General features: G+C 34.2%; 1 protein-coding gene across 1 annotated transcript in view; it reads left to right on the top strand.

Moving 5' to 3' along the window:
* Positions 1–6,746: 6,746 nt before the first annotated feature.
* Positions 6,747–13,794, top strand: part of ADAM2 (ADAM metallopeptidase domain 2) — a 99,916-nt gene continuing 92,868 nt past the window's right edge. Inside the window, exon 1 of the mRNA XM_082444200.1 lies at positions 6,747–12,161. Within this exon, the coding sequence (XP_082300326.1) occupies positions 12,040–12,161 (122 nt within the window). The 5' untranslated portion in view covers positions 6,747–12,039. The remainder of the gene's footprint in view (positions 12,162–13,794) is intronic.

Raw genomic sequence — 13,794 nt, 5'->3', positions numbered from 1 at the left:
CATGTTCTGATTTGTCTTTAACCTTCTTTCAAATTCTGATACTGGGATTTTCCCTTTTTTTCAAGCTTAGCTCTTATAGGATAACAGGAGAGGGTCACTGCTAACCCATTTTTCCATGTTGCTAGATAATATTCCATGTTTTCATTCACACACATGCACTCATATACACACAATATTTTTCTTTTAGGTATAAATTAAATTTTACTCACTATAAATTTTTATTGATATAGAAAAATTAGAGAAGTTCTAAGAATTTAGCTTGTAATGATTAAAAAGATGAGAAAAGTATCATTTTATTTATCAAGGATAAATCATATGAAATGCCACTCTATACTACCCCCAATTTTTTTTTTTTTTTTTGGTAATATCTCACTCCAAATTTCTTTACCATGGCCTTGCCTATATTTAGAACTTCCGCCTTGTCGTTCCTTCACTTCACTCATTATACTACAGGCTTTGAACAGGTTCCCATACAAGTTCCCTACTGCTATTCAAAATGCTGGATCATTTCCCAAACTTTCTATCTCAGCCTAAGCATCAATTCTACAAATAGGTTTTTCTAACTATATTATTTACATGGTTATACCCCTCCTCAAAATTCTCTATTCGAGCACTCCATTTCTTCAGAGCACTTCTCATGATCTCTTTATATTTGGGAAGTTTGTCATTAATTTCCTCTTAATTTTCTCTCTCCTCGTCTGTAATATAAGCTCTAAGTGTGGACAAAGTCCCTTTCTTTCACATGTGCCACTATATTGTTTTTTTCTTTTTTTTTCTTTTGGCTGCACCACGCGGCATGTGGGGTCTTAGTTCCCCAAAAGGGATTGAACCCGTGCCCCCTGCAGTGGAAACACTGAATCTTAACCACTGGACCACCAGGGAAGTCCCCAGTATGGCACTATATTCTTATTTTCTATTGTAGTGCCTGACACGTATGTATATTGAATTAGTTATGCTAATTGAATGATTTGATTTAATAAGAAAGTTAAATAAATGTGTTTTATATTGATTGCATCAGAAATACTAAGTGTGTTTAAGGCTATGGGATTTGGGCATGCCAAATTTTTCACCAGAGAACATTGGTAGTTTAATTACTTTTTTCCATTGTTTCAAGCTTCTTAATCAATTAACTAGTATGGATATTTGTATCAAAGATTTGTCAAAATAAAGTGTAAAATGTGCTCAACATAAAGTACTAAAATATAAAATTTTATACGATCAAAACTGTTTTAATACATTACTTGCTTTTGTTTTCTTCTTACATAATGGTGTTCTCTTCAATCTTCTTTATTTTAGTATCCAGGTGCAATAACATTGGAGGGATTTTTAGTTATTATAGCTCAATTATTTGGCCTTAAATTAAGATTAACATACGATGACATCCATAAGTGTTCCTGTCCAAGAGCTACATGCATAATGAATCATAAAGCAGTGTAAGCCTTGTTTTTCTTTTGAATTAATTTCACACATACATTTGTGAGGTTGTTTACAAGACATGATGAATTTCTTATTCTTTATACTCCGTTCCACATCAAAAGTTGGAAAAGTATGTTGTGCCTGAAGAGATATCACAAATTTGTCCAAATGATACAAGACTCCAGAAGGTGGTAAATCTCATGATAATGAAATATTCACTCAAGGGAATTAGAGGGAAATTTTAAATATTTATGAAGACTATGAAATATTTTATAAAATATAATACTATTTTTGTTTTTGTTGTATCTATTGCCAAGGCAAAGATGTCTAAAATCATGCTTAAAAATATAACATAGAACTGGCAGCTTTGACTATTACTTTGATGGAAATAAAAAGGAGGAAAGATTTGAAGAGGAAAAAGAATTGCCCTCATTTGCAGAAATTATGATTAACTACCTACTTAAATCAACAGAATCAGTATACAATTAGAACAACAACATGAAAAAATTCATCAGGATGATCAATCTTGGAAAACGCTAGTATCTGTATATCAGCACTAAGAAATGGATGACCTATTATAAAATTTCTGATTTTTCCAGAAGAGCTCTATAAGTTCAGTAAAATCCCAATCTATATTTTAGATTATTTTTTAAGGAACTTGATAAACTCTATGGGAAGTGATAAAATGAAGATGGTATACATAGAAAACCTTTTGGGGATTATGAGGTGCAAATTATGATCAAAGAAGGGATTTTATTTTGGGGAGACACTACATACTGTCTACAGATTTGTAGAAATAAAGAGATGGGGGAAAGATGATGATGTTGGATATAATGAAGACTCAAGAGCAAAATCATGGAGTAAACTAGAGAGGAGAGGATCTGGTACGTTAAAAAAAGGGACTGGCTTTTATCGGAGCTGGGCATATTCAATTATTGTGATAGAGTGTTTGGAGGGTGATAGATAGATATGAAGGTAGTTGAATAGCTGTGAGACAGGCTGGGACTGGGACCCTTCGCTGCAGTGCTGCAGTGCTTCCACTTGGACAAACCTCCCTTCGAGCAACAAAATACAAAGAAGCTATATGGGACTGAAAATAACTGCGTGCATGCTGAGTTGGGACAAATTCTGGACAAAAGATACAAAATGACCCAAAAAAAATAAACACCCAACTGCCTCTTTTGGAGAGCCTGGGGCAAAAGCAGGGTACTGTGCATGTCCCCTGCACAAAACACCACCTAAGGGGTGAGCAAACCACCTAAGCCACCCTTCTGGCCTGGTCCCTGGACACACCCCTACCCTCACCCCATGTAAGGAACAAGCTTGCCCCCCGCCCCCCCCAGCTTCAGGGAGCGAGCCAGCAAGGGAAACTGTTGATTGTTTTCACTCCCCCACCACTACTTGCAGCAGGGGCCCCAATAAAGCCTTACCTGAATTTCTTGTCTGGCCTCTGACCAATTTCTATTGATTAAGGAGACCAAGAACCCTGGTTGGTAACAGTTGCAACAGAGACCATATGGCACACTATTTCAGCAAAGCTGAAACTATTTTCTATTTCATTCTTTACAGAAAATGTTTGCTGTACCCTATTCTATAGCATTGCTGTGGGAGGCATGCAGTCTTAGCCAGAGGTAACTCCTGGTGGAGACAGTATGTCTCTCACAAAAAGCAAAGTCACTTAAGGGCTTTGCCCCCTTGACTTGGAATGCACTCTGTTCCAGGCCTGAGGGATGTAAAAGAGATTAGCAAAGCTATCTCAGGCCAGGAGACCTCAGGGAACTGAGAGTCCTGGTTGTTCCTTATGGCTGGGGGCTGTGCGTGCCTGGTTAAGGGAAGTTATTGTTCAGGGATGATCGTTGTAAACTTTCTGACGTTTGTGGTGGTGATTGAACTGAGACGAGAAGCAATTTTATGGGTTCCTCTTCTGTCTATATAAGATTCAGTAGATTCTAAATAAAGTGCCTTGCAACCATCAGTTGTCTTGGTCCTTCTGATCCCATACTCGTGGTGCTATTCAGTCCCTTGCCCCTCTCCGTTGGGACCTGGAAGACCCTCTGCGGTGGCTGGACCATCGCACATTGCCAAGAGCTGCTTGTGGGATTTAGTTTTATCTTACAGGAGCAGTAACCAGCTCACAGACTCACATGTGTTGGCTTGCTTCCCTTCCCTAACATCCCATACCAGTGCTTTGGTGGTAGGCAGAATGGACCTTCAAAGATGGCCTCACTCTAATCCCTGGAATTTGTGGATATGTATGTTACATGGTAGAAGGTAAGTTGCAGAAGTAATTAAGGTGATGGACCTTCACGTAGGGACACTATCCTAGATTACTTGGATGGGTCCAATCTAATCTTCATGAGCCCTTAAAAACAGAATATTCTCCAGGTGAAGTCAGAGAGATGTGGCAGAATGGGGCTCAAAAAGACTGGTGCTGGGAAAACTAGTCATCTACATGTGAAAGAATGAAATTAGAATATGTCCTCACACCATACACAAAATGGATTAAAGATCTAAAGGTAAGACCCAAAACCTTAAAACTCTAAGAAGATAACATAGGCAGAACGTTCTTTGACATAATTTATAGCAGTATTTTTTCAGATCTGTCTCATAAAGCAAAAGCAATAAAAGCAAAAATAAACAAATGGGACCTATTTAAACTTAAACACTTTTGCACAGCAAAGGAAACCATTGACAAAACTAAAAGACAACCTACGGAATGGGAGAAAATATTTGCAAATGATCAACAGGGGGTTTATATCCAAAACATATAAACAGCACATAGAAATCAATATCAAAAAACAAACAAGCCAGTCAAAAATTGGTTAGAAGACCTGAACAGACATTTTTCCAAAGAAGTCATACAAAATGGCTAACAGGCAGGTGAAAAGATTCTCAGCATCACCAATTATTAGAAAAATGCAACTCAGAAGCCCAAAGAGATATCACCTCAAACCTGATAGAATGTAGAATTTAAAAGTCTACAAATAACAAATGTTGGAGGGGACGTGGAGAAAAGGGAACCCTCCTGCACTGTTGGTGGGAATGTAAACTGGTGCAGCCACTATGGAAAACATTATGGAGGTTCCTCAATAAACTAAAAATAGAACTACCATATGACCCTGCAATCCTACTACTGGGCATATATCCAGAAAAGATGAAAATTAATTTGAAAAGATACATGCACCCCGATGTCCATAGCAGCACTACGTACAATAGCCAGGACATGGAAACAACCCAAGTGTCCATGACAGATGAATGGATAAAGAAGATGCAGCATATAAAAGGATGAAATTCTTCCATTTGCAGCAACATGGATGGACCTAGAGAATATTATGCTTAAATAAAAAGTTTAAAAAGTAACATAGCTTCAAAATAGAAGAATCAAAAATTGATAGTAATTAAGGAAATAAAATAGCCAAACATGGTTGGTTTTTTGGTTTTGGTTATTTTCACTGATCCAAAACTTTTTTTTTTAATTGAAGTATGGTTGATTTACAATATTATGTTCGTTCCAAGTGTACAACATAGTGATTCAATATTTTTATACATCACACTCCATTTAAAGTTATTATGAAATACTGGCTATATTCCCTGTGCTGTACAATATATCTTTGTAGCTTATTTAATTTATACATAGGAGTTTGTACCTCTTAATCTGCTACCCCTATCATGCCCCTCCCCCTTTTCTTCTCCCCACTGGTAACCACTAGTTTGTTCTCTGTATCTGTGAGTCTGTTTTGTTATACTCATTTGTTTGTTTTATTTTTTAGATTCGAAATGTAAGTGAGAACATACAGTATTTGTCTTTCTCTGTCTGACTTATTTCAGCAAGCATAATACCATTTGCAACCACATGGATGGACCTGGAAGGTATTAGGCCAAGTATGTTTTTTAATAGCTCCAACTATAAATGAACAAAATTCTAATCAATAGTAAAATAGAAAAACAGATGGACACATTCAATGTGTGATATACAGCAACAAGAGGAAAAAAAAAAACTATTGCTACTCACAACGTGGATGGATCTCCTAATTATCATGTTAAAAAACCTTAAACATAAAGAGAATACATGGTGATTGGCTCCATTTATATAGGTTCAAAAACAGACAAAACTAATCTATGGTGTTAGAAGTAGTGATTGTCAGGGGACAATCTGGCAGCTTCAGTGGTTCTATATTTTATTTCTGGATCTGGATCTAGGTGTTAATTACACTGGTTTGTTCACTGGAATATTGAGCTGTACCTATATATATTATATATTTAGTAGTATGAATATTTATATATATTATATAAAAGTTCACTTAAGTGTAGATGAATTTTCCTGTTCATTAGCTGTTTCTTCAACCTTGCCTTTCGGAAATGATTCTGCACTTTCTTAGCGGGAAAGCGGAGTCACAAGGCGTCGAAGCCTCCTCCTGCATAGATTTAAGGGCCAAGGTCGCCCACGTGGAACGGTGCACAGCAGGCAGCCTCTCGACCCTCCGCTGCTCTCCCAGCCGCCTGCCTCCTGCGGTGTGTGCGGTCAGGAGGGGTCTCCTCGCGCTCCCAACTGCCCTGTAGTCAAGCGTCCGGCCGTTATTCGGGCTGCCATCCAGGACGTCCAGCCATGCTGTGCTTTCTGTTCCTGCTCCTGGGGCTCATGGGGCTTCAGACAGACGATAGTAAGTACTAAAACCCTCTTCTGACCTTTAGGGAGTGTCAGGTCTCCTTTCTGTTTCCCTCTGAGAGGCTGGATATCCCTTTGAAAATGTTTTTTTCGTGGGAGCTCCAACTGTGCCAGCCCGGATCCACTCCCACATTGCCACCTTCCTCAATCAAAATCCACTTTGGTTGCGAGGGTCTTTCCCACCCTTCTTGCGACCGTAGTAAAGATGGGAGGTGTCGTGGCTTGAGTAGATGCCTTAAGATTAGAGTTTCATATACTGCTCTGCATTTCTGATATCTGGATTCTGTAGTTGGAAGGTCCAAAGGACCTGACTTTATTTGTTCTGAGAGCACTTGGGCCTATTACCTCAGGGTTACCAGAACCTGCCCACAGGGCAATATTTCTAAAGCAGTATACCTGTTTCTCTTTAAAAGATTTGTAATTCTAGAAAGAAGTGGGTATTGAGGTGAGGGTATTTGAAAAGAGAGTAAAAATGAGGGATGGCACATAGAATATTATGCATTTAGATGAGGAAATAATGAAGGAAGCTATGAGGTGGTGAGTGTTGCCCCTATAAAACATTTTGCACCTTGCAGATTCAGAAAGGCTACGTGTGCAAATTACAGTTCCAGAGAAAATACGGTCAACGTCAAGTGGAGGAGTTGAAACATACGTAATTAAGCCCTAACATTTTTCACAAACTAAAAAGCATGTGAACATTTTGTTCCTAATAAGTAAACCTGGTGTTTTTCATCTCTGCACACTTTCTGAATTTTATATTTATACCCAATTTTTCTTAAATGGAAGAGCCCTTTTGAAAATAAACCAAGATTAACAATGTTTCATAGAAATATCGTGCCTTGATGCTTATCATCAAAGTCCCAAGGCCCATCTTCTAAATCTCTTTCCCTCTTGAGTATCTGAATAATACCTGACCTGATCCATTTAGAGTCTCTTGTCACTCATTCGCCATACAATATTTGGAGGATTTTTAGTAGTTTTTAAGTAAGCCTATGGCATCCCTATAGGGGATGGCAATCATTTGATTTAATGAAGTGTTGTATGAATAATTTTTATGTCTTGATTGCAAATATGTTAATCATTAAGAATTCTTTTTATGCCATCTTAGTGTATCTTGGTTCAGGTATTAGTTTTCTCTTTTTTATTCTTTGAAGTAATTCAAAGTTTCTTATCGTTTTTACTAAATTCTAGAATCATTTCTAAAGAAGTGAAGTGTGTTTTTTTAAAACACCACACCTTAATTTTCTTTTTGATTGGTAGTAAATGTTTAGATAATTTGAATGCAAATATTTCCTTATCAGCTACCTAGTTGCCACCCTAATACAGATATCACAAGCTTAAAATTTTCAATATATAATTTAAAAGGGAATGAATATTTATGAAAACTTTAAATCATTTAAATAGAAAAAAAGAGGTGAGACATTTAACAGCATTTTAAGAGTATTTTATTTTTTTAATGGAAAAATCTGTGGAATTACTTGGTTATATTAGAAAATGTACACAGAATCTACTAAGAGGGAAATATCTTCAACCGGGTTTCACCAGATACTATGACAGTAATTCTCATAAGAGAAGTAAAAAAAAAAAAAATCTGTCCTCAACTGTCAAATTCATGAGGGAAAAATTTTGACTATTTTGTTAATGTCTCTAACTCCAGTGCCTAGAACAGTGCTGGATACATAATAAAGGATTAATAGTATTTTTTGAACTGATAAGGCTATTGTACCTACCAACTTAACAAATGCAACAAACATAATATGAAAAGTGTATGTTTATAATTATTATAATTAATAAAGAATATATCACAAGAGAATATTCAACTTAAAAAGACTAGGAGGTTTTAAAAATAACTGAATGGAACTTCTGTACATGAAAAATATAGTATGAGAGTAAAATCAAGAATTAACAGTAGCCAGAGACAGCTGAGGAAACTAAACAGATGCAACATATAAACAACTCAAGGAAAAAGAGGAGAATTAGAGGCTTAAGTACAGAACAATTAGAATTCCTGGAAAAGAGAGAAAAAAATCTGGAGAAGAGGTTATATTAAACATAGATGAACTGAGATCAGGTATCACAACACAGAATAAATAAAAGAGTACATTCACACTTTTCAGATTACAAGAGAAGAAAATAATTTAAATAATGTACTTCAGCAGTTAGAAATTGAAACTGGGACAAAGAATAACATAAAAGCTGGAATTGATGAAAAAGTATGAATATGTATACCTCAAAACAAAACAAGTTGAATATACAATTGTAACTGTAACAAATAAAAGAATATAAAGCATATATACCTCTTGGTATAAAGGGAATTAAAATTTAAATAAAACTGTTAAAAATTTTGATTGATTAAATTTATGAGAAATTACATATATTTCAAATTGAATTTAAAAATATATACCTCAAGAGAAACACCTAAATCACAAGGGAATAGAAAGGTCTAGCACAAAAATAAGAAAAATTATACAAAGCAAATAGCAAAGTTAGTATATGCAACCATATTTTATCAGGCACAAGTTGTCTGTAAGGCAACACAAATAAAAAGTGTGAAAGATTTTCATAGGGATGAAAAAAGTGGACATAGTGATACATAGAGAAGAAATTTAACAAATGAATAATACAATGAATAAATGTGTCAACAAACTCAAAAAACCTTGAGGAGATAAGCAATTTCATAGAAAAACAAACTCCTGGGATATAGGGAAAGATGAAAATGCCCAACACTTTAAAAAATTTGAATCTGAATATAAATGTCTCTTTCTCCCTCCTCAAAAATACAAAAACAACCATTAAAACTAAGTCAAAAGCTAAATTATTTTACAAATAAATACAACCAAACATTTAAGAAAGACATAATTAAAACTCATAAAAACTCAGCCTGCAAAATGAAAAAGAGTTAATACTGCTGAATACATAAAGACAATATTACCTTGACACCAAAAACAAAGAAGGGCAATATAAGAAAGAAAATTTGGGACTGAATTAATTCATGAGTATATGTGGCAAACATAAGAAATATGAGAAAATCTAATATAACAAAGTATTAAGAAATGACCAATGGCTTGTTTGTTTTTTTGTTATCGAGTTGTATGAGCTGTTTGTATATTTTGGAAATTAAGCCCTTGTTGGTCACATCATTTGCAAATATTTGCTCCCAGTTAGCTGGTTGTCTTTTGTTTTGTTTATGGTTTCTTTTGCAGTGCAAAAGCTTATAAGTTTGATTAGGTCCCATTTGTTTATTTTTACTTTTATTTCTATTGCCTTGGGAGACTGACCTAAGAAAACATTGCTATGTTTTATGTCAGAGAACATTTTACCTATGTTCTCTTCTAAATGTTTTATGGTGTCATGTCTTATATCTAAGTCTTTAAGACATTTTGAGTTTATTTTTGTGTATGGTGTGAGGGAGTGTTCTAACTTCATTGATTTATATGTGGCTACCCAACTTTCCCAATACCACTTGCCAAAGAGACTATCTTTTATCCATTGTATATTCTTGCCTCCTTTGTCAAAGATTAATTGACCATAGGTGTGTAGGTTTATTTCTGGGCTCTCTATTCTGTTCCATTGATCCATATGTCTGTTTTTATGCCAATACCATGCTGTTTTGATTACTGTAGCTTTGTAGTATTGTCTGAAGTCTGGGAACGTTATGCCTCCTGCTTAGTTCTTTTTCCTCAGGATTACTTTGTCAATTCTGAGTCTTTTGTGATTCTATATAAATTATAGGGTTATTTGTTCTACTTCTGTGAAAAATGTCATGGGTAATTTGATAGGGATCGCATTAAATCTGTAGATTACTTTGAGTGGTATGGTCATTTTAATAATATTATTCTTCCAATCCAAGAGCATGGGATAGCTTTCCATTTCTTTAAATCATCTTTAATTTCCTTTATCAATGTTTTATAGTTCTCGGCATATAAGTTTTCACCTCCTTTGTTAGGTTTATTCTTAAGTACTTTTTTGGATCTGATTTTAAAAGGGTTTTTTTTTTTTTTTGACATTCCCTTCCTGATATTTCATTGTTAGTGTAAAGAAATGCAAAAGATTTATGTGTGTTAATCTTGTATTCTGCTACCTTTCTGAATTTGTTTGTCAGTTCTAGTAGTTTTTGTGTGGAGTCTAAATATGGGCAGAAGACCGAAATAGACATTTCTCCAAAGAAGACATACAGATGGCCAACAGGCACACGAAAAGATGCTCGACATTGCTAATTATTAGAGAAATGAAAATCAAAACTGCAATGAGGTATCACCTCATTCCAGTCAAAATGGCCATCATTAAAAAGTCCACAAACAATAAATGCTGGAGAGGGTATGGGAAAAAGGGAACCCTTCTACACTGTTTGTGGGAATGTAAATTGGGGCTGCCACTGTGGAAAATAGTATGGAAGTTCCTTAAACAACTAAAAACAGTGTTACCATATGATCCAGCAATCCCATTCCTGGGCATATATCTGGAAAAGATAAAAACTCTAATCGAAAAGGTACCTGCACCCCAGTGTTCAAAGCAGCACTATTTACAATAGCCAAGACAAGGTAGCAACCTAAATGTGCATCAAAAGATGAATGGATAAAGAATATGTGGTTTATATATACAATATAATACTACTCAGCCATAAAAAAGAATGAAATAATGCCAACTGCAGCAACATGGATGGACTTAGAGGTTGTCATGCTAAGTGACGTAAGTCAGACAAAGACAAATATCATATGATATCACTTATCTGTGGAATCTAAAAAATGATACAAATGAACTTATTTACAAAAGGGAACCAGACTCACAGACATAGAAAACAAACTTATGGTTACCTAAGGGGAAAAGGGGGGTATAAATTAGGAGTTTGAGATGAGCAGATACAAACTACTGTATATAAAATAAACAACAAGGTGTAGCACAGAGAACTACATTCAATATCTTATAATAACCCATAATAAAAGAGAATATGAAAAAGAATATACATAGGTATGTATAACTGAGTCACTTTGCTGTACACCAGAAACTAACACAACATTCTAAATCAACTGTACTTCAATTAAAAAAAAGAAAAAAATGACCAATGGCAAAATGCAATTTACATCTAAATTGTTAAGATGATTGAATCTTAGAATATCAGTGAATTAACTACTTTTTAGAATTATATTAGGAAATGAATATACATATAGCATTAGGAGCAGTAAAATTATTGGTCAAAGTTCAATACCATATATGATAAAATAACTTAGCAATAGAAGAATATAACTTAACTTTGTTAATCCTATAAAATAAACCTCTTAATCCTATAAAATTTAAATAAACTTTAAACATTTTAAAACTTAAAATAAATTTTAAAGATATAATTTACACTACATAAAAATCAAAGTCTAAATAAATGTAACAAAGGAAAGCAAAACCTCCTCACTGAAGACAACAAAACCAGATGAGAGGAGGTAAAGATCTATATAAATTGAGTAGATACTATGCTCATGGATTGGAAGGCCCAATAATGGAAAGAGGTCAAGGCTCCTCAAACTGATCTATAAAGACCAAATTTTCCATTTGTAGACATTCTTTCTTAATAAAATCCATGAGTATTGCATCCAAACTTGGAATAAATTTTATAAAATCTACAAATATTAAACATTCTGTGCTGTTAATTCTTGCTATACTATATAAATTTTCTATTCAGTAATTTAGTTATACTCTTCAATTTTAAGCATAAATTTTGCAATGGCCTCAATATTAAGCTAACACAATTATTGGATGCAAATCAACAATATTTCAGGGTCTATCTTATTGCATAAGTGTTAAAATTAATAAGAAAGTGTACCAATTATATTCTTCCATCTATCTTTATTATGAAAGCAAATATTTAAATATCTGATTCCATTGGAATAAATCAATATTAAATTATAAATTTTCCTCTTTTTTTATTGTATTAGTGTGCTTTAGAATGTTATTATTGTTAATATAAAATGATAGTTTTTCTTTTTAACATTCTTCTCACTTTTCTTTGCTTTTTTAATATACTCTCCTGCCAGGTGTCCTACAAAATTGTAATTGAAGGGAAAACATACACTGTGAACCTAATGCAAAAGTAGGTGACCTACATTATTTTATTACCTGTCTTTGTTCTATTTATAATTATTGTTCATATTTATCCAGAAAGTAACTATTTTGCATTTGTAAATATTTCTAGTTGCTGGCTGTCTCCTATTTTATGCTTAAGAAAAACATTTTAAGCCTATATAATAAATAGCTAGGACCTGAATCCATATGTATGCTCCCATCTTTTTCCTTCCCAGCAGCATCAGATTTCTATTTGACTATTTATGTGGTTTCATGGAGGATGAATTTTGATATTTTTCTATTTTTATCAAGACATAAATACGACTTGTTTTTGAGTTCTCCTACATTCAACTATATTTGAAAGAGCATAGTGGATTTTTGATTGGTAAGAACAGTGATTCTTTAAGTTAGTTTACATATCAGAATGTATTAAGGACTTAGAATACAACTGTAATTAGCCAAACTCAATCCCATGCCAGCTAATGAAATTGGGAAAAAAAATAAGCACACCATATTTGGGAATAAAGAAAAATCAGAACTGTAGTGGTCGTTTTTAAAATGGGTCCTTTATTAAAAGTTTTGGTCAATTTGTCTCTTTATAATAAACTTGATAGCTTAAAGATAAGGTATTTCCATCCTTTTCTTCATCAAGAATGTTCTGGCTTTTCTTACTACTTTTCACTTTCATATATTTTATAATAAACTCTTCCACAAAGATACATCCATAGATATTGATTGTGACTTCATTGAATCTACAGAGTACTTCTGGAGGAATTTTTCCTGTCATTCCCTTTCAATTTTTTATTCAGTCTGGATTTTTTTTACTGAGTCTGAAATTCTTTTAATGCAGTCCAAATTATTATTTTCTTTGTAGCTATTATTCTTTTCATATTTTATTTAATTAATTAATTTATTTTTTAACATCTTTATTGGAGTATAATTGCTTTACAATGGTGTGTTTGTTTCAGCTTTATAACAAAGTGAATCAGTTATACATATACGTATGTTCCCATATCTCTTTCCTCTTGCATCTCCCTCCCTCCCACCCTCCCTATCCCACCCCTCTAGGTGGTCACAAAGCACCGAGCTGATCTCCCTGTGCTATGCAGCTGCTTCCCACTAGCTATCTATTTTACGTTTGGTAGTGTATATATGTCCATGCCACTCTCTCACTTTGTCACAGCTTACCCTTCCCCCTCCCTCTTTTCATATTTAAAAAAAAATCATTGTCTTCATACAGTCATGAATCCAAGCTGCCATTTTTTTCTAATAGCTTTTATTGTTTTCACTTTCATATTCAACTCTAGGGTTCATCCAGAATTGATGTTTGTGTGTTTCATGAGCATGGGGATCAAGATTCAAATATTTTCTCATATTAGCATCCAGTGGATCCAACACATGCTATTGGAAAAAAAAATACTTTCCTCATTGCACTGTAATGAAATGTTTGTAATAAATCAAATGACTGTTTATGAGTGGGATATCTTTCTGGACTATTTTCTCTTATTTTATATGTTTACTCCCGAGCCTATTTATCTGAAGAGATATCACACTATATTAAATACTGTACTAGGTCTTGTTACCCAGCCTTGTTCAACAATTTTAAGATGTCCTTGTTTTTCTTGATCCTTTAATTTTCCATATAATGTCTGAAGTCACCT

The sequence above is a fragment of the Balaenoptera physalus genome, assembly GCF_965194825.1.
Source record: "Balaenoptera physalus genome assembly, chromosome: 21".
NCBI lineage: Eukaryota > Metazoa > Chordata > Mammalia > Artiodactyla > Balaenopteridae > Balaenoptera > Balaenoptera physalus.
Note: the sequence above shows the minus strand (reverse complement) of the source record. Positions and strands in the feature narration are given on the sequence as shown.